Source organism: Pongo pygmaeus, chromosome 13 (genome assembly GCF_028885625.2).
Source record: "Pongo pygmaeus isolate AG05252 chromosome 13, NHGRI_mPonPyg2-v2.0_pri, whole genome shotgun sequence".
NCBI lineage: Eukaryota > Metazoa > Chordata > Mammalia > Primates > Hominidae > Pongo > Pongo pygmaeus.
Window position 1 is genome coordinate 88,576,681 of NC_072386.2, and position 19,113 is coordinate 88,595,793.

Here is a 19,113-nt window from a genome sequence, read left to right on the forward strand (position 1 = left end):
GAAATGCAGAAGTTATGACTGATGACATCAGCAGTTCTCAAACCTGAGGTTGCTTTAGAAGCACTTGGAGGGCTTGTTAAAATGCGGATGGTTGGGCCCTAATTTCGGAGCTCTGGATTTAATAGGTCTGGGGCAGGGCTTGAGAATATGCACTTCTAAAAAGTTCCTAGGTGATGCTGACACAGCTTGTCCAGGGGTTAGACTGTGAGAACCACTGGCCTACATAAACATTATTGCATTGTGCTGGCCCATCTGCTAAACTGTGCCTGTCTCCTTCCTTCAGATCCCACCCAGCCTGCATGGGTCTATCTCATTCAACCCTGCTGGTGTTTGCCAAGTGGCTTTCTCCTCGGGCACAAGCCCTGGCAGGATGTTCTGTTCCTTATTTCAGGATCCCACCTCTATGTGCTAGGAGATTTTCAAAGCACACAGATATGTCTGATGATAAGAACACAGAATGAATGTCTGTACTCTGCATTCTTGCTCCAGAGAGCAGCTCAAGCACTTAACTTGATTCTTCTTATTCCAAGCTAAGTTAAGAGATATATTTCCCCCACAGTTGATTGTCTCAAGGACGCATAGTCCTTTTATCTCCTGGGTTATAACCTATGGTTCACAGGCCAAATCCAGCCCACAGCCTGCTTTTACAAATAAAGCTTTATTAGAACGTGGCCATGCCCATTTGTTTATGTGCTGTCTATTGCTGCTTTTACTCCTCAAAGGCAGAACTGAGTGCTTAAAACAGAAACCCTATGGCCCACAAAGCCTCAAATCGTTACCATCTGGTTCTTTACAAAAAATGTTTGCCACCCACTGTTTTCAAGTCATTAAAATTTTATTCTTAAATCAAACCCAACATCAGAGAATCATTCTCTTGGGTTGCCTTGTCCTGCCCTGACCCAGCTGTGCTTCTGGTCTCTGCCATCAGCCTGCATCAAGGGACATTTAATGGCCTGATTATGTGGCCAAGGGCCCTTGAGAAGCTTGTTCATGTGGGATATATACATCATGCCTGTTATGAGTCCCCAGCAGAAGAAATTCCCTTCAACCCTAGGAACTTCCAAGAAAAGCTTTGCTTCTTATAAGAAAATATGTTTTTAGTCTTATGGACACTGGAAATAATCTAGCTGCTTGCATTTCCCTCTTTGCCTTGGCTGCTGAGCTTACAGCCACATTTATGGCCTACTCTCAGATATTTTGTAGGATCTTGTAAATTGATCTTATCTAAATCTCCTAACCCAAATTACTCATTTGTAGGAGTATGCATTTTAGTAAACTATTACCTATTTCTTGGGACTAAAGTGTTAAAGGTGTTGAAAATAAGAATGTGGTATGGGATCCCAGGATAGGGGACACGCAGGGCTTTGGGGACAGGCCAAATGACTTAGCATGAGACCAGGCCAAGGGCTGGCCAAACAATCTTGAACAGATAAAGAGTTACTCCAGTAGGTGACAGGAACCAGACACTGAGTGCAAAAACAGTACCTTGCTCGGCCGGGCGCGGTGGCTCACGCCTGTAATCCTAGCACTTTGGGAGGCTGAGGCGGTTAGATCACTTGAAGCCAGGAGTTCGAGACCACCCTGGCCAACATGGTGAAACCCTGTTTCTACTAAAAATACAAAAATTAGCCAGAAATCGCTTGAACCCAGGAGGCAGAGGTTGTAGTGAGTCAAGATCATGCCAGTGCACTCCAGCCTGGGCAACAGAGCGAGACTCTGACTCAAAACAAACAAAACAACAGTGCCTTGCTGAGTGCAAAACCAGAACAGTCTTGTTCCAGATTGAAGAGAAATCAGGTTACTCTGAGTACAAGGCAGCCCGCAGAGCTCAGAAATATGTAGTACCTCTTTCTCCTTCCTGTTATGGGGTCTAGGGGAGCAGGGAAGCTCCCTGTAGCACTGCTGCCCTCTGATACACGACTGTGCACCAACTCTGAGGACAGGCAGGGCAGGCCTCACAGTGCCCAGTTTGTAATTAGAGAAAATGAGGCCTAAGACAGTGGTGTTCAATCAGTGCCCTGGATTTCATAGGAGTGCCTCTAGGGCTGACTGGGAGAGGAAGGTGGAGTAAGAGGAGCAGAGGAGGAGTCCAGACTCCCACTCCGGCCTCAACTCTGCTTTTACCTGCTTTATATATTAGTTTTTGTTCTGTCACTCACTCTGTGGCCATGAGCAAGTCACTCCACCCTTCCATGCCTCAGTTTCCTTATTAATCTAATGAGGATAACAACAATATATACAATATATACAGTTCCAGTTGCTGTAAGAATTAAAAAGGTCAAGGTAGGTAAAGTGCTTAGTACACACAGATGAAACTTGAAAAGATTCTACTAAATCAAAGAAGCCAGTCACAGCATGGTATATTCCATGGTATATTCCACTCACAGCAGATGTCCAGAACAGGCACAGCCATAGAGAAAGAAAGATGAGTGGCCACCTAGGGTTATGGGGCAGTGGGGATTAAGGTTGATGACTAAGGGTGCAGGTTTCTTTTCGGGGTAATAAAAATGTTCTAAAATTGATTATAGTGACGGCTGCATAATTCTGAGGATATACAGAAAGCCACTGAATTACACATTTTAAATGGGTGAATTGTATAGTACATGAATATATCTTAATAAAGTTGTTGCCAAAAAAAATGCTTATGGCAGCACTGGCATGAAGTAACTGCTAGCGTTATGATGATGATGACTGATCCGATATAGCACTGGCCTTCTCTTGGACTGCTTGTTGTGCTCTCTAGGGCTTTGCCAGGCACTGACTGCTCCAAAGGGTGCTTTTTCTTTTCTTCTTCTTCTTTTTTTTTTTTTTTTTGACAGTGTCTCACTCTGTCACCCATGCATGATCACGGCTCACTGCAGCCTCGACCTCCCTGGCTCAAGTGATCCTCCCAGTTGAGCACCCCAAGTAGCTGGGACTACAGGCGCGCACCATGATCAGCTAATTTTTAAATTTTTTTGTAAAGACAGGGTCTCCCTGTGTTGCCCAGGCTTGTCTTGAACTCCTGGGCTCAAGCAATCCTCCAGCCTTGGCCTCCCAAAGTGCTGGGATTACAAGCGTGAGCCACCATGCCCAGCCTCTTCTTAATTTTTTACTCTGAAAAAATTACAGACTCACAGGAAGTTGCAAAGATAGTGCAGACATGTCCCAAGTACTCTTCACCAAGCTTCCCCCAATGGTGACATCTTACATAGCTATAGTACACTATCAACTCTAGGAAACTGGTGTTGGTACAATATGTGTGTGTAGGTCTATGTCATTTTATCACGTGTACATTTGTTTTTGGTTTTGTTTGAGACAGAGTCTCACTCTGTCACCCAGGCTGGAGTGCTGTGGTGCAATCTCAACTCACTGCAACCTCTGCTTCCCAGGTTCAAGTGGTTCTCCTGCCTCAGCCTCCTGAGTAGCTGGAATTGTAGGCACTGGCCACCATGCCCAGCTAACTTTTGTATTTTTAGTAGAGTGGTGGTATTAAGAGGTGGGGCCCTTGGGAGGTGATCAGATTTAATATCATGAGGGTGGAGCCCCTGATAAGATCAGTACCCTTAGAAGAAGCAGCAGAGACCAGAGCTCTTTCAGCCACGTGAACACACAGTGAGAAGGTGGCCATCTGCAAGCCAGGAAGGGAGCCCTCACCAGACACTGAATCTGCCAGCACCTTGATCTTGGACCTCCCAGCTTCCACACAACTGTGAGAAATAAATATCTGTTATTTAAGCCACACAGGCTATGGTGTTTTAGTAAGTAGCCCAAGCCAACTAAGACACACACAAAAGCACAAATGCTGGTTCGCTGGAAGGAAAGAAGGCACTTGTGCCAGCCGTGAGGAGCTGGTCCCTGAAGGCAGCTCAGCCCTGGACAGAGGCTCACCTGGGGTGCTGGCATCAGAGGCCGAGGGCTGCCCCTCCCTCTGAGGCTCCCCACTCTGTGGAGAATCTTCCCCTGGAGGTTCATGGCCTGTTCCCTGGGCCTGCTTGTTGCCACGGATATTGTGCATTGTGTTTCTGAAACGAGAACAGAGGAGCATGAGGCTGAACCCTGCCTTTCTGCCCTTCTGTTCTTCCCGCCGCCACTGCTGGAGCTCAGGTCTCATCCCCACACCCTGTCATCCTGACTGGTCTCCCAGACTCCAGGCACCCTACGTGATGCCTCCCCACGCATGGCACTCCCAATCTCCTTTACCTATCTCTTTTGCATTCTCATCTTCCACACACTATGTGGCTTATAAATAATACAAACTTGACTTCCTCAACCCCCAACCCTGCAGCTGGAATATAAATGCCATGAGGCGGAGGTATTGTCTGTTTTGTTAACTGATGCACCTACAACGCCTAAACAGTGCCCAAAACATAGAAGGTGCTTAATTTGGGTGTGTTGAGTGAATGCTGAATGGACTTGCTGAACCAACTTTCCCAAAACCTTCATCTGGTTTCATAACTATCTGGCTCAAAAACCATCAGTGGCTCCCGACTTCTGCTGAGATAAGTTGCAAACATCTCCTGGCATCTTTCCCTGCTTGCTGTCTTTCCCTGCTCAGATCTGTCCTCTGTGCAGCCTTCACTGACCATCTCATGGCCTCCAAGGGGCTTAGTGTACTTCACAGCTGGGTTACCCTTTGGCCAAGTGCTTGTCTAGGCTGAAGCCTTGTGATGTCATTTCTTTAAGAACCGGGTACTAACCTACCTGCATGTTTGCTGGTGCCCAACACTGGGTTGTACATGCCAGAGACCGGGCTTAATACATGTTTGGTTTATAGAAAGGAACTAGATAGTACCAAAGGCTGACCTAAGATCACAGACCACAGAGTTCATAATGAGCTGGATGTAAAAACAGTTCAAGGAGTTTATTTTCCCTTGCAAAGAGATAAGATTAATAACAGGGAAGGGAAAATGATGAAAAGAGTTCACTAGGTCAGTGTATTTCGAACCGAAGGTTCCGACTCATTGGTAGATTGTAAAATCAGTTTAGTGTCATGACCAGCATTTAAAAAATGAAATAGAAACTATCAGGGCTGCTGCCACCTGCCTGCATCCGCCTGTGTTGCATCGGGATCCTGAGGAGCTGTTGGGTGGTCCAGGCCAAGGCTGGCTCGTGTGGAAGTCATCCTTGCCTCTGTTTGCCTGCCCTCCCATCCATCCTCTCTCCCAGTGGTCGTCACGCTGGCGCGCATCTCCTGCTTGCCGTACTAGTTCCATTTGCTCTTTTGGAAGCAGGAGATAGAACTGACGCTTGTAGGGCTACAGGACTTAGGCCAAGACCAGCTTCGTGAATATCACTGCGTCAGGTCAATTTAGTGAAAACATGATACCCACAGTGAGCTTCAACATGAGGAAAGTAACTAAAGGTAACATCAGAGTAAAGATCTGGGATATGGCTGGGCACAGTGGCTCATGCCTGTAATCCCGGCACTTTGGGAGGCCGAGGTGGGTGGCTCACGAGGTCAGGAGTTCAAGACCAGCCTGGCCAGGATGGTGAAACCCCATCTCTGCTAAAAATATAAAAATTAGCCGGGCGTGGTGGCGCATGCCTGTAGTCCCAGCTACTCAGGAGGCTGAGGCAGAGAATCGCTTGAACCCGGGGGACGGAGGTTGCAGTGAGCTGAGATTACGCCACTGCACCTCCAGCCTGGACGACAGAGCGAGACTCCATCTCAAAAAAAAAAAAAAAAAGATCTGGGACATAGGAAGACAACCCCAATTTTGGAGCACGTAGGAACTATATTGCATAGGAGTCAATGCTATTGTTTACATAACAGATGGTGCAGATCGTGAAAAGATAGAGGCCTTGAGAAATGAGCTACATAATCTAGATAAACCACAGTTACAAGGAATTCCAGTGCTAGTACTTGGAAGCAAGAGAGAGATCTTCCTAATGCCTTGGATGAGAAACAGCTAATTGAAAAAATGAATGTCTGCTATTCAGGATAAAGAAATGTGCTACTATTCAATTTTTTGCAAAGAAAAGGATAATGTAGGTATCACACTTCAATAATTTATTCAACATTCAAAATTTAGAAGCTGAAGCATCTCCTGAAGTCTTCCAATCCTTCTCAGCTATAATCCTAGAATTATTGTCTGTTTCTCTAAAGTACTTCCCAAAATACAGTCCTTCCTAACCCCAATAAATTGTCTTTTTCAGAGTTTATTTCTCATGTGCATTGCTGAAGATATGTATCCCTAATCCTTCATAAGAATCAGCAAGTTCTCGGCTGGGCGCGGTGGCTCACGCCTGTAATCCCAGCACTTTGGGAGGCCGAGGTGGGCAGATCCCGAGGTCAGGAGTTCGAGACCATCCTGGCTAACACGGTGAAACCCTGTCTCTACCTAAAATACAAAAAAATTAGCCATGTGTGGTGGCAGGCACCTGTAATCCCAGCTACTTGGGAGGCTGAGGCAGGAGAATGGCATGAACCTGGGAGGCAGAGCTTGCAGTGAGCTGAGATGGCACCACTGCACTCCAGCCTGGGTGACAGAGCGAGACTCCGTCTCAAAAGAAAAAAAAAAAAAAGAATCAGTGAGTTGTCATGATCAAGTCAGCACATACAAAACATACACATATCTTACACATACTTGTCTTAAACTGTATAGAGCTTTTTAAAATTTTATTTATTTAAAAAAAAAAACACTTGACCATCTTAACTCAAGAAGATTGCATATTTCCATCCTGGTCTTTCTGGGCCACATTTTTGTTGTTGTTGTTTGAGATGGAGTCTCACTCTGTCACCCAGGCTGGAGTGCAATGGCATGATCTCGGCTCACTGCAACCTCCACCTCCCAGGTTCAAGCGATTCTCCTGTCTCAGCCTCCCGAGTAGCTGGGATTACAGGTGCCCACCACCACACACAGCTAATTTTGTATTTCTAGTAGAGACGGGGTTTCACCGTGTTGGTCAGGCTGGTCTCAAACTCCTGACTTCAGGTGATCCACCCGCCTTGGCTTCCCAAAGTTCTGGGATTACAGGCATGAGCCACCGTGCCTGGTCTGGCCCAGATTTTTATATTGGTTTTCAGTAAATGTTTATCTATAATATTTCAATAGAGTCCAGTATCTTGATACTGATACTGACTTGATACAGCATGAAGCTTCTAGTGCCACACACAGTTTTTAGAAAACCTTTAAGCCTGGCTCATGTAGGATATAAACATAATATTTATCTTATTCTCACAAATGTATGTGAAATGTATAATTACACCTTAGGAATCCAAAAATGGTCTGCAAAGAGTGAGCAGAGGCACCAGATCAACGTTGTTGGTTCTTTACACTGGTGAGATTCTACTTGATGAGTATTAAAAACACTCTGCTTTCTGAGAATTCTTTATCACAAAATAGCAGTTGGGGATATGGGAGGAACTAAGGCATGCTTTGTATCTGTGTAGATCATTACTTCCATTTTTTTTTTCCTCATTCAAAATACTTTTTATGGAGTTGGGAATTGATGATTTCTCCAAAGCTTTTATGAATTTAAAGCACGCCAGTCAAGATAATAAAATCTGTTAAGAATGTTAGACTTTGGCCGGGTGCCGTGGCTCATGCCTGTAATCTCAGCACTTTGGGAGGTCAAGGCGAGTGGATTGCTTGAGGCCAGGAGCTCAAGACCAGCCTGGCCAACATAGTGAAACTCCGTCTCTACTAAAAACACCAAAGTTAACCGGGTGTGGTGGCTCATGCCTGTAATCCCAGCTTCTTGGGAGGCTGAGGCAGGAGAGTTGCTGAATGTCGCTTGAACTGGGGAGGCAGAGGTTGCGGTGAGCGGAGATTGCGCCACTGCACTCTAGCCTGGGCGACAGAGCAAGACTGTCTCAAAAAAAAAAAGAAAAAAAGAAAGTCAGGCTTTGTTGAAAAAAAAGAAAGAAAATATCAGAGTGCACCCCACTTAGTGCACTGTACAACAGCACCACAGTGTCTGGATTACTATAGCTTCGTAGTAGTGTTGATATTGGGAAGAGTGTGTCTTCAAACTTTTTTTTTCTTTTTTTTTTTTTTTGAGATAGAGTCTTGCTCTGTCACCCAGGCTGGAGTGCAGTGAAGTGATCTCGGCTCACGGCAACCTTCACCTCCCAGATTCAAGAGATTCTCCTGTCTCAGCCTCCTGAATAGCTGGGATTACAGGCATGCACCACCATGCCCGGCTAATTTTTTTTTGTATTTTTAGTGGAGACGGGGCAAATTTTTTTATTCTTCAAGATTATTTTGGGTACTCTGGGGCTCTTGAATTTCCAGGATCTTGAATTTTAGGTTTAACTTGTTAATTTCTGTAAGGAAGCCACCAGAATTTTGATGGTGATTATATTGAATCTGTAGATCAATTTGGGAAGTATTGTCAGATTAATAGGTTAACAACATTGTCTTTTTTTTTTCTTTTCTTTTTTTTTTTTTTTTTTTGAGACAGAGTCTCACTCTGTTGCCCAGGCTGGAGTGCAGTGGCGCAATCTTGGCTCACTGCAGTCTCTGCCTCCTGGGTTCAAGCAATTCTCCTGCCTCAGCCTCCCAAGTAGCTAGGATTACAGGAATGTGCTACCATGCCCAGCTAATTTTTGTATTTTTAGTAGAGACGGGATTTACCATGTTAGCTAGGCTGGTCTTGAACTCCTGACCTCAAGTGATCTGCCCACCTTGGCCTCCTAAAGTGTTGGGATTACAGGCGTGAACCCCCGCGCTCAGCCTAGCAATATTAAGTCTTTTGATTCATGAACATGAGATATCTTTCCAGCTATTTAAGCCCTTTTTTTCAACAATGTTTGGTGTTTTCAGAGCACACATTTTGCATTATTATGTCAAATTCATTCCTAAATATTTTTCTAATATTGTTATGGAATGTTTTCTTAATTTTATTTTTGGGTTGTTTATTACAGGTATATAGGAATACAACTGATATTTCTATATTGATCTTGAATCCTGCAACCTTGTTGAACTAATTTCTTAGCTCTAATAGTTTTTCCTTAGGATTTTCTGTAAACAAATATCATGTCAACTGCAAATAAAGATAGTTTTACTTTTTTCCTTCCCAATATGGATGCCTAATTTCATGTTCTTGCCTAATTGGCCTGGCTAAAGCCTCCAGAACAATGTTGAATAAAAACAGCCAGAGTGAACATCCTTGTCTTATTCCTGATTTTAGGGGGAAAATATTCAGTCTTTTACCATTAACTATGTTAGCTTTGCATTTTTCATTGATTCCCTTTATCAAGCTGGGGAAGTTTCATTCTACTTGTTTGTTTGTTTTTTTTTTTCTGAGATGGAGTTGCTCTGTCGCCCAGGCTGGAGTGTAGTGGTATAATCTCTGCCTCCTGGGTTCAAGCAATTCTCCTGCCTCAGCCTCCCAAGTAGCTGGGACTACAAGCCTGTACCACCATGGCTAGCTAATTTTTATATTTTTAGTAGAGATGGGGTTTCACCATATTGGCCAGGCTGGTTTCAAACTCCTGACCTCAAGTGATCCACCCACCTCAGCCTCCCAAAGTGCTGGGATTGCAGGCATGAGCCAATGTGCCTGGCCTCCTTCTAGACTTTTTAAAAAATTATTTATTTATTACTATTATTTAGAGACAGTGTCTCACTCTGTAACCCAGGCTGTAGTGTGGTGGCATGCTCATAGCTTACTGCAGTCTTGACCTCCTGGGCTCAAGTGATCCTTCCACCTGAGCCTACACAGTAGGTGGGACTACAGGTATGTGCCACCACACCCAGCTAATTTTTTGTAGAGATGGGGTTCACTACAATTTTTTGTAGGCTGGTCTCAAACTCCTGGCCTCAACCAATCCTCTCACCTTGTCCTCCCAAAGTTCCGGGTTTACAGGAAAGATCCACTGCGCCTGGCCCTTTCCAGTCTTTGTGAGAGGTTTTATCACAAAGAGGTGTTGAATATTGTCAAATGCTTTTTCTCAGTCTACTGAAATGATGTGGTTTTTCACCTTCTTCTTATTAATGTAGTATATTACATAAATTGAATTTCAGATGTGAAACCAACCATGTATTCCTAAGATAAATCCTACTTTATCTTGGATTAATCCTTTTTATATGCTGCTGAATTCAGTTCGCTAGTATTTTGTTGAGAATTTTTACATCTGCCTTCATAAGGGATATTGGTCTGTATCTTTCTTATGATGTCTTTGTTTGGTTTTGGTATCAGAATAACATCAGTCTTATAAAATGAGTTGGGATGTGTCCCCTCCTCTTTTATATTTTGGAAGAATCTGTGAAGAATTGGTATTAATTTTTCTTTAAATATTTGGTGGACTTCACCAGTGAAGTCATTTGGTCCTGAGTTTTTCTTCGTGTGTAGTTATTTATTTATTTATTTTACTAATTCAATCTCTACGATGTAATTAGGTCTTTTCAGATTTTCTTCTTGCGTATATTTTAGTAAATGTGTCTTTCTAGGAATTTGTCCATTTTCATCTAAGTTATAAAATTTGTTGGCACATAGTTGTTCATAGTATTCTCATATAATCCTTTTTGTTTCTGTAAGGTTGGTAGCAATGCTCTCTTTTGTTCCCGACTTTAGTAATTTGAGTTTTCTCTCTTTTCTCAGTCTGCCTAGCTAAAGGTTTGTCAATTTTGTTGCTCTTTTCAAAGAACCTCTATTGATCTCAAACTTAGCTTAAAACAAGATTCAGGTGTGTTTGTGTGGGGTGTGTGTGTGTGTGTGTGTGTGTGTGTGTGTGTGTGTTTTGTACAGTTGGGCCCAGAATAAGAAAATAATGAGATTATACTTTCATGGATAGTACAGCTGAGTGACAGAAGGAAAAATTCATCAGTTGAATTAAGAGCAGAGAAGAAATTAGAACTCAGCACTCCCAATACCTGATCTTTTGCTGTAATTATTAAGGTGTCCTGTTATAAGGAGAGCCCCTGGCTCCTTGGCCTAGTGACTTCCCTTTCCCAGTCTTGCTTTCCCCATCTGAAAATACAAGAATGTAGTTCCATTGAAGAGAATCATGATGATCATGATAGGCACTACTATTTACTGAGCATCACTTTATGCTGGGTCCTGTGCTGAGCCCTGTTACATGGATTTCACAAACCACAAGTCACATGAGTTGGAGAGGGACACAGGGCCACATCCCTATAGCTAGAAGCACTGACTAGGTGGCGTAATCATCACTGCTGCCCACACTTTAACCAGGAACTGCTCCCTCCCTGACATGTCCTGGGTCTGATAAGCAGTCACGCCTGGGGTGTGGGAAAGCACAGAAACCACAACTTTAGGGCAGCGAAAGGCCTTCTAAGCCCTAGCACACATCTCTGGGAATGGGAAGCTCGCTACCTTCTGAAATAGTCCGGCTGGTCACCACCCAGCTAAACCACTATGCTTGGAAGAGCTGTTTCCATTTCATAAATTTATCAACTTTGCTTGGAGCAGTTCATGGACCATTTTCTGTTTAGGTTTAATTCCAGGCCTGCAAGGCCTGGCCAGCATGGGAGTGGTGATCCTAAAGACTTGTTCTGAAAGGATAACCTTGGGAAAGCCAGTTATCCTCCCTGAGCCTCAGTTTCCTCATCTGCAATGGGGATGTCAAACATATCCATAATGAACACTGGATGGACCCTTCCATGGCTCAAGTTCTAAGCGAAACACTATGATGCATTCCACTCACTTAATCCTCCCAAGACCAATGAAGTAAATACTATTCTCACCCTCGTTGGACAGAGAGAACTGAGATTCAAAGAGGATAAGTAACCAAAACTAAAGAGCAAGTAGGTGGTGGGGCTGAGCAGCCCTGGATGTCTAACTCCATGGTTTGAGGACTTAACCATGTGATGATACCACTTCACAGCTTTGTCCAGACAACTCGAGAGCATAAAGCACCCAACACAGTGCTCAGGAAGCTCCCTACCCCCTTCCCTAAGTATGACCTGGGTTCATGGCAGCACCAACAGTGAGTTCCAAGACCAGCCAGAGCAAAGGGGTGAAGCACACAAAGGCAGCTCTCATCTCACCAAGTTGTCTGGGGCTCTCAGCAGCCCATGGCACTTCTCTTGCAAAGTAGCCTAGCATTTTCTGTGAGCTATGACAAGTTACAGGAGGGAAGTTGCTCTATGACCCTCTGAAGCTTCCTTCCTTTCTTGGTCTCTGCGTTTTCTATGTTCCACTTCTGCTGCTGTGGCCTCTATCAGGCATGGACTCAGCTTAATATTGGTGAGACTGCCCTGGGTGCATGCTGGCGGGATAGCTGGACTTCTCAGGTCCCCTCTCTAGCCCAGCATGCTCCCAATGCACCCAGTTCCCTGTAGCTCCTTCCAACAGGTGATCTCCTGCAGGGTGCCCTCCAGGTCCACTCACCCTGGGGGGCTCAACCATGGCCTATACCCATCAAGCCTCTCTCTCGAGCTTAGATCTCTCTCCTGGGCTCCAGGTCATTCCATCCAAATGCCTGTGGGGGAGCTCTACCTCCAGCCAGCAGACCCCAAAGAACACTCATTGTCTTTTCCCTAAAACCTGATTCTCTCCTGGAAAGGACGTCACCACCCTCCTAGTCACACAAGCAAATTCAGACACTGAAGCCAGCAGAGGGAAATACTCTGCCTGAGTCACACAGAACCAGGGGTCCCTAATCAAAGTCCCGTGAGCAATCTATTTTGCTTTCTAAGAGCTCTAAGTTCATCTGAAGTCCACACGGAACATAAATGCCCAGGCTGGGCATGGTGGTGGCTCACATCTGTAATCCCGGCACTTTGGGAGGCCGAGGTGGGCAGATCACGAGGTCAGGAGTTTGAGACCAGCCTGGCCAACATAGTGAAATCCCATCTCTACTAAAAATACAAAAAGTCAGCCGGGCGTGGTGGTGGGTGCCTGTAATCCTAGCTACTATGGAGGCTGAGGCAGGAGAATCGCTTGAACACGGGAGGCAGAGGTTGCAGCGAGCTGAGATCACGCCACTGCCCTCCAGCCCAGACAACAGTGCGAGACTCCATCTCCAAAAAAAAAAAAAAGAAAAGAAAAGAAAAGAAACACCCAAACAGGATCACTATTGGATATACTTTGAATTCCTGAAAGTTTCCATCCCTTCAACTAGAGTAACAATAGCAGCAGCAGCTAATATGTATTGCATGCTTAAGACTGCCAAGCACAGTTCTAAAGCAGTCTGCATGCATTAAATGATTTAATTACCATGCTAAGCTTATAAGGCAAGTGCTACTGTATTTACATTTACTAACAAGGTAAGCAAAGCACTGAGAAACAACTTGCCAACAGCAGCACAGCCATGACTGATGGAGCCAGGATACAAACCCAGGCAGTTTGCTTCCAAATCCCAGGCCACACTGCTGCCTTTTTTTGTTTGTTTGTTTTTTTGAGACAGGGTCTCACTCTGTTGCTCAGGCTAGGATGCAGTGGTATGATCATGGCTTACTGCAGCCTTGACTTCCTGGGCTTGGGATTACAGGCACATGCCACTACGCCTGGCTAACTTTTCATTTTACTTATTGTAGAGGCAGGGTCTCAGAAGTTGCCCAGGCTGGTTTTGAACTCCTGGCCTCAAGTGGTCCTCCTGTCTTGGCCTCCCAAAGTGTTGCGATCACAGGCATGAACCACCACGCCTGGCCTATACTGCTACCTTCTTAGAAATTATCTAAAACAAAGCCTGACAACAGTAAGGTATATATATAATATATTATTAAATAAAAAAGTAATTGAGATATGATTGACACAATAAATTGCACAAGTTAAAAATGAGTAATTTGATGCTTTTGACATGTAAAGACATTTGTGAAACCATCACTACATCACATTCCATATGATCTCATTTATGCAATATGTATATAGAAAATGTAGAGGAAAGAAATATACCAAATGCTAAGAATATTTGTCTGGGTGGTAGGATAACGGATAATTAAAAAAAATACTTTACTTATAATCAAGTGATCCTCCTGCTTCAGCCTCCCTAGTAGTTGGGACTATAGGCTGTGAGCCACCTTGTCCAGTGGGTAATTTTTTATACCCTTCCAGGTGTTTCTGATTTCCTATAATGAACATGTACTACTTTTCCAATGAATTTTTTTTTTTTTTTTTTTTTGAGACAGAGTCTCACTCTTGTCGCCCAGGCTGGAGTGCAATGGCGTGATCTTGGCTCACTGCAACCTCTGCCTCCTGGGTTCAAGCGTTTCTCCTACCTCAGCCTCCTGAGTAGCTGGGATTATAGGCACCTGCCACCATGCCCGGCTAATTTCTGTATTTTTAGTAGAGATGGGGTTTTGCCATGTTGGCCAGGCTGGTCTCGAACTCCTGACCTCCAGTGATCCGCCTCCTCGGCCTCCCGAAGTGCTGGGGTTATAGGCATGAGCCACTGTACCCGGCCAAATGTAATATTTTAAAGTGATGATGTGATTAATTGAAAATAAAGCCCATAACCCTCTCCCAGGGCCCATCTCCCTGCAGGAGAATCATAGCGGGTCAAGCTCCACTGAAGAGGCTGCCTGCAGCTTGGCTAGCCCCTCAGCTCTACTGGCACTTACTGTATTTCAGTTCCCAGGTGCTTAAGGGAAATATTCTGAAGGGCAGGGAAGGGCTGCAAGGCAGCTGTCACACCCACTAGCCCAGGGGGTGTTTTCACAGGGCACAGGAACTCCTCCAGCTCTGCCTCTTCTTGCCCTGGGAAAAAAGAAAAGGGAAATCAATCAGCCCGGTCACTGCACTTGGAAAGACAGGTCAGGTGGGATGCTATGGTTGCAGCCCTGACTGGGAACAGGCTGGAGTTGAAGAGTTGCAGGGGCAAGCAGGCCTTCCCTGTAGGTTAACAGCAGCAAAATAGGCTTTTCACAAAATGTTCTGCAGCCAGTAAAATGATGCATTTTGCTGGTACAGCCCTCCTGCAAACCCCTTAAAAATATGCAGACCTGGCTGGGAGCGGTGGCTCATGCCTGTAATCTTAGCACTTTGGGAGGCCGAGATGGGCGGATCACCTGAGATGGGGAGTTAAGAGACCAGCCTGGCCAACATGAAGAAACCCTGTCTCTACTAAAAACACAAAATTAGCCAGGCGTGGTGGCGCATGCTTGTAATCCCAGCTACTCAGGAGGCTGAGGCAGGAGAATCACTTGAACCTGGGTGGCGGAGGTTGCGGTGGGCCGAGATCGCACTATTGCACTCCAGCCTGGGCAACAAGAGTGAAACTCCATCTCAAAAAAAAAAAAAAAGCAGACCTACAGTTAATTCTACATCTGAGAGCTCATCCTAAAGATGGAAGTGCAGACAAAACTTTATGTGCCAAGAGGTTCGTTCATTCTAGCATTGTCACAATAGCCTCAAGTTGGAAAAGATCTAAAAACTTGGGAATAGGTTAAGTATATCAGAATGTCTTCATATGACGGAATATTAATCATTCAAAACAATGTGAATAAATACTTATAAACAGGGAAACCTGTATGGAATATAATATTAAGTGGAAAAAGCCAGATTAAAAAAAATTGGGCCGGGCACGGTGGCTCACGCCTGTAATCCCAGCACTTTGGGAGGCCGAGGCAGGCAGATCATGAGGTCAGGAGATCGAGACTGTCCTAGCTAACACGGTGAAACCCCATCTCTACTAAAAATACAAAAAATTAGCCAGGCATGGTTGCAGGCGCCTGTAGTCCCAGCTACTTGGGAGGCTGAGGCAGGAGAATGGCCTGAACCCAGGAGGCGGAGCTTGCAGTGAGCCTAGATCGCACCACTGCACTCCAGCCTGGGCAACAGAGCGAGACTCTGTCTCAAAAAACAAAACAAAAAAGCAAAACAAAAACAAACAGAAAATTGGAAGGCTGGATGCTGCGGCTCACACCTGTAATCCTGCCACTTTGGGAGGCTGAGCCAGGTGGGTCACTTGAGTCAAAAGTTTGAGACCACCTGAGCAACATGGCAAAACCCCATCTCTACAAAAAACAGAAAAATTAGCTGAGTGTGGTGGTGCGTGCCTGTAGTCCCAGCTACTTGGGAGGCTGAGGTGGGTGGATCACTTGAGCCCAGGAGGAGGAGGTTGCAGTGAGTGGAGATGGTGCCACTGCATTCCAGCCCTGGGCAACACAGCAAGACCCCGTCTCCAAAGAAAAAAAAAAATTGGGGTTATAGTATAATCTCAATTGTACAGAAAAAGTCTCAAAGAAATATACTCCGCAATCTTAACAGTGGTTTGAGCTGCGTGATGGGATTTGAAGTGAGCAGGCTATTCTTATTGTATTTTACTGTTTTTTCTTCCAAATTTTCTACAATAAACATGGGTTACTTTATAAACAGAAAAAGAATATATATTTATCAAAAATAGATGTTTATACAGAGATTTTAAAAACACAGGCAAATATTAGGGTCACACTACTAAGTATCAAAAAACAAAGTAGGACATTTTATATTATTATATGATCTGAAATATGTTTAAATAAAAGGCAGGCAGGAGGTCATAACATAAGGTTAATACTGGCTGCCTCTGGGTGATAGGATTATAGGTTCTTTTTCTTTTCAGTCTTCCAAATGTTCTGTTTAAACAATGATTCTTCTACAGTGAGTGACTTGAAAATGTTTAATGTTAAGCAAGTTTTCAGGGCCAAGGAAATTATTTGAAGTATAAGAGAGGGGAAGTGAAATATTTAGAAATTAACTTTGAGTGTTAGAAAAAGGAGAAAAGAGCCAAGACCACTTATGGGTTGGTATGAGCTTGATTAGACAGCCCCTGAGATCTACCAGGGCAGCAGACACTTTCCACTTGGAGCCCTCTTACTGGGAGACTGAAATATTTAGGAGTGGAGATTTATTTTTGCACTATATCTGCAAAAAGGGTGTGGGTATAAAAATATTAAATATAATGATGGGGGTCAGGGGGAGCTGTTCAACCTACCTAAGAAAAGAAACTTTGCAGTAGTTCAAACAACAACAGATAGTGTATTTATAAATTCCTAACAGGCTCATCAGATCTGGCAGGCAGGCCAGCACTCACACTCCTCAAATGCGAGATCTTTGAGGCCCTCCCTTCCATGAATCCTCTCCCCAAACACAGACTGGGTGTTTACCCTGAGGCTTGCGAGTGGGGCTGGAGAAAGGGAGAAGAATCAAAGCACAAACTCACAGCCTAAGGAGCAGGGAAGGGGAAGAAGTGCACACCTGGGGTTAGGTGCTGGGGTAGGGGCAGTTCTGGCAGGTGGAGACAGAGTCTTTCCAATCCAGGTCAGGGAAAACTTCCTGGAGAAGGGGCACTGCAGCTGGGCCTTAAGGACTGGGGTTGATTTGAACCTGCAGGAGGAACCAGGAAGGATCTTTCTATGCCAAGCATACAGGCAACAGTAAGGGGTTTCAGACCCAGAGCTGAGTTTGCGGGGAGGAAGCCGGGAAGATGGGGTGGGGAAGGCCAAATAGAAAGGGGTGTGGGTAAGTGGCTGGATCTCATCACGATGGAAACTAGAGCTCCTAGGGGTTTGAGCAGGAGGCCGAAGAACCAAACCTGGCTTTGGGTAGAAGATCTGTAGCTGGGCCCTGTTTCCATGGGGAGGGTGTTGCGATCTGGTTGCAAATCATTTAGAAAAAAAAAAAAAAATCAAGGGCCAGGCGCAGTGGCTCATGCCTGTAATCCCAGCACTTTGGAAGGCCAAGGTGGGCAGATCACCTGAGGTCAGGAGTTCAAGATCAGCCTGGCCAACATGGGGAAACCCCTCTCTACTAAAAATACAAAAACAAACCAGGTGTGGTGATGTGTGCCTGTAGTCCCAGCTACTTGGGAGCCTGAGGCAGGAGAATCGCTTGAACCTGGGAGGCGGAGGTTGCTGTGAGCTGAGATCGCACCACTGCACTCCAGCAGCCTGGGTGACAGGGCGAGACTCCATCTCAAAAAAAACAAAAACAAAAACAAACACAAACAAACAAAAAAACCAAGAAGGATACTCTCTACCTTGTCTCCTTCAGAGTTAATGTATACAAAAATGTTTAAAAAGCCATAAAGCCGGGCTGGGCACGGTGGCTCACGCCTGTAATCCCAGCACTTTGGGAGGCTGAGGTGGGTGGATCAGGAGGTCAGGAGATTGAGACCATCCCGGCTAACACAGTGAAACCCCGTCTCTAATAAAAATACAAAAAAATTAGCCACACATGGTGGCATGCGCCTTTAGTCCTAGCTACTTGGGAGGCTGAGGCAGGAGAATCATTTGAACCCAGGAGGCGGAGGTTGCAGTGAGGCAAGATCGCGCCACTGTACTCCAGCCTGGGTGACAGAGTGAGACTCTATCTCAAAAAAAAAAAAAAAAAAAAAAGCCATAAAGCCCCATATTGTGGACTCACATCTTTCAAAGTAACCTTTAAGCCACTCTGAACTGATTCAAAATAAATAAAATTTTTTTATTTATCAATATTTTAACCATCTTATTCTCCTTCATTCAAAGCAAACCAAAAAAACTTAACAGTTTCTCTAAGATTTTGATATCTTAGCAGTACTTCCCTTACTGCTAATATCTGTTTTCTTGTAAGTGCCACCTGTGTGGCCCTAGATCAACTCTGAGACTACACAGAGCCAAGTCCTGGGGGTTGTCATCACTGGTGGGTTTTACCAATGAGGAAATAGCCACTCAGAGAGGGTGAGTTTTATGGCCAAAGTCAAAGCTAGCAGGTGACACCGTTACAGACTCAAACAAGTCCCCACTTTTGCTTTTCCCATTAAACAATGTGGCTTATCAGGGCAGCCTTTCTAACAAGCAGATCATCTAAGACAGGAGGGGCTGCCCATGAAGGCACAAGCTCCCAATGCAAAGGAGTGTGCAAGGCACGGGTGGCACAGGATGGCGATGCCCCAACAGAGACCAGCACTTCCCACAGGAGGCAGAATCAATGACCTGAGGCTGTAGTCTGGGGCACCCCGGAGAAATGCTCTCCATGAGTGACCACACAGAGGATTTTCAGCAGCGTTTATTTGTAATTCTCCTTTTGTGTGAGCTCTGAGGGTTGTCCCACCACCAGTGGGAAGAAGTCACTGCCTAGACAAAAAAAGGGCCTGGCCCAGGAGGTCACTGCCTCCCTAGAGGGCCCTGGACGAGTGCCTGGCTGCCCCTTAGCTTTGGGAGGCAGGTTATGAGTCTGCAGCCTAGGGTTTAAATTTCAGCACTGACATTTTCTTACTACATGACCTAGGACAGGTCTCTTGACCTCTTTGAGCCTTAGTTTCCT

General features: G+C 45.0%; 1 protein-coding gene and 1 pseudogene across 3 annotated transcripts in view; one reads left to right on the top strand and one right to left on the bottom strand.

Moving 5' to 3' along the window:
- Positions 1-19,113, bottom strand: part of TBC1D2 (TBC1 domain family member 2) — a 56,236-nt gene that overhangs the window by 29,583 nt on the left and 7,540 nt on the right. For all 3 annotated transcript variants that reach the window (XM_054502149.2, XM_063649750.1, XM_054502150.2), the window contains 2 exons: positions 14,454-14,589; positions 3,871-4,004 (listed from right to left, as the gene is read on the bottom strand). In XM_054502149.2, coding sequence (XP_054358124.1) covers positions 3,871-4,004; positions 14,454-14,589 — 270 coding nt within the window. The remainder of the gene's footprint in view (positions 1-3,870; positions 4,005-14,453; positions 14,590-19,113) is intronic.
- On the top strand, positions 4,284-6,021 carry LOC129044407 (ADP-ribosylation factor-like protein 8B; annotated as a pseudogene).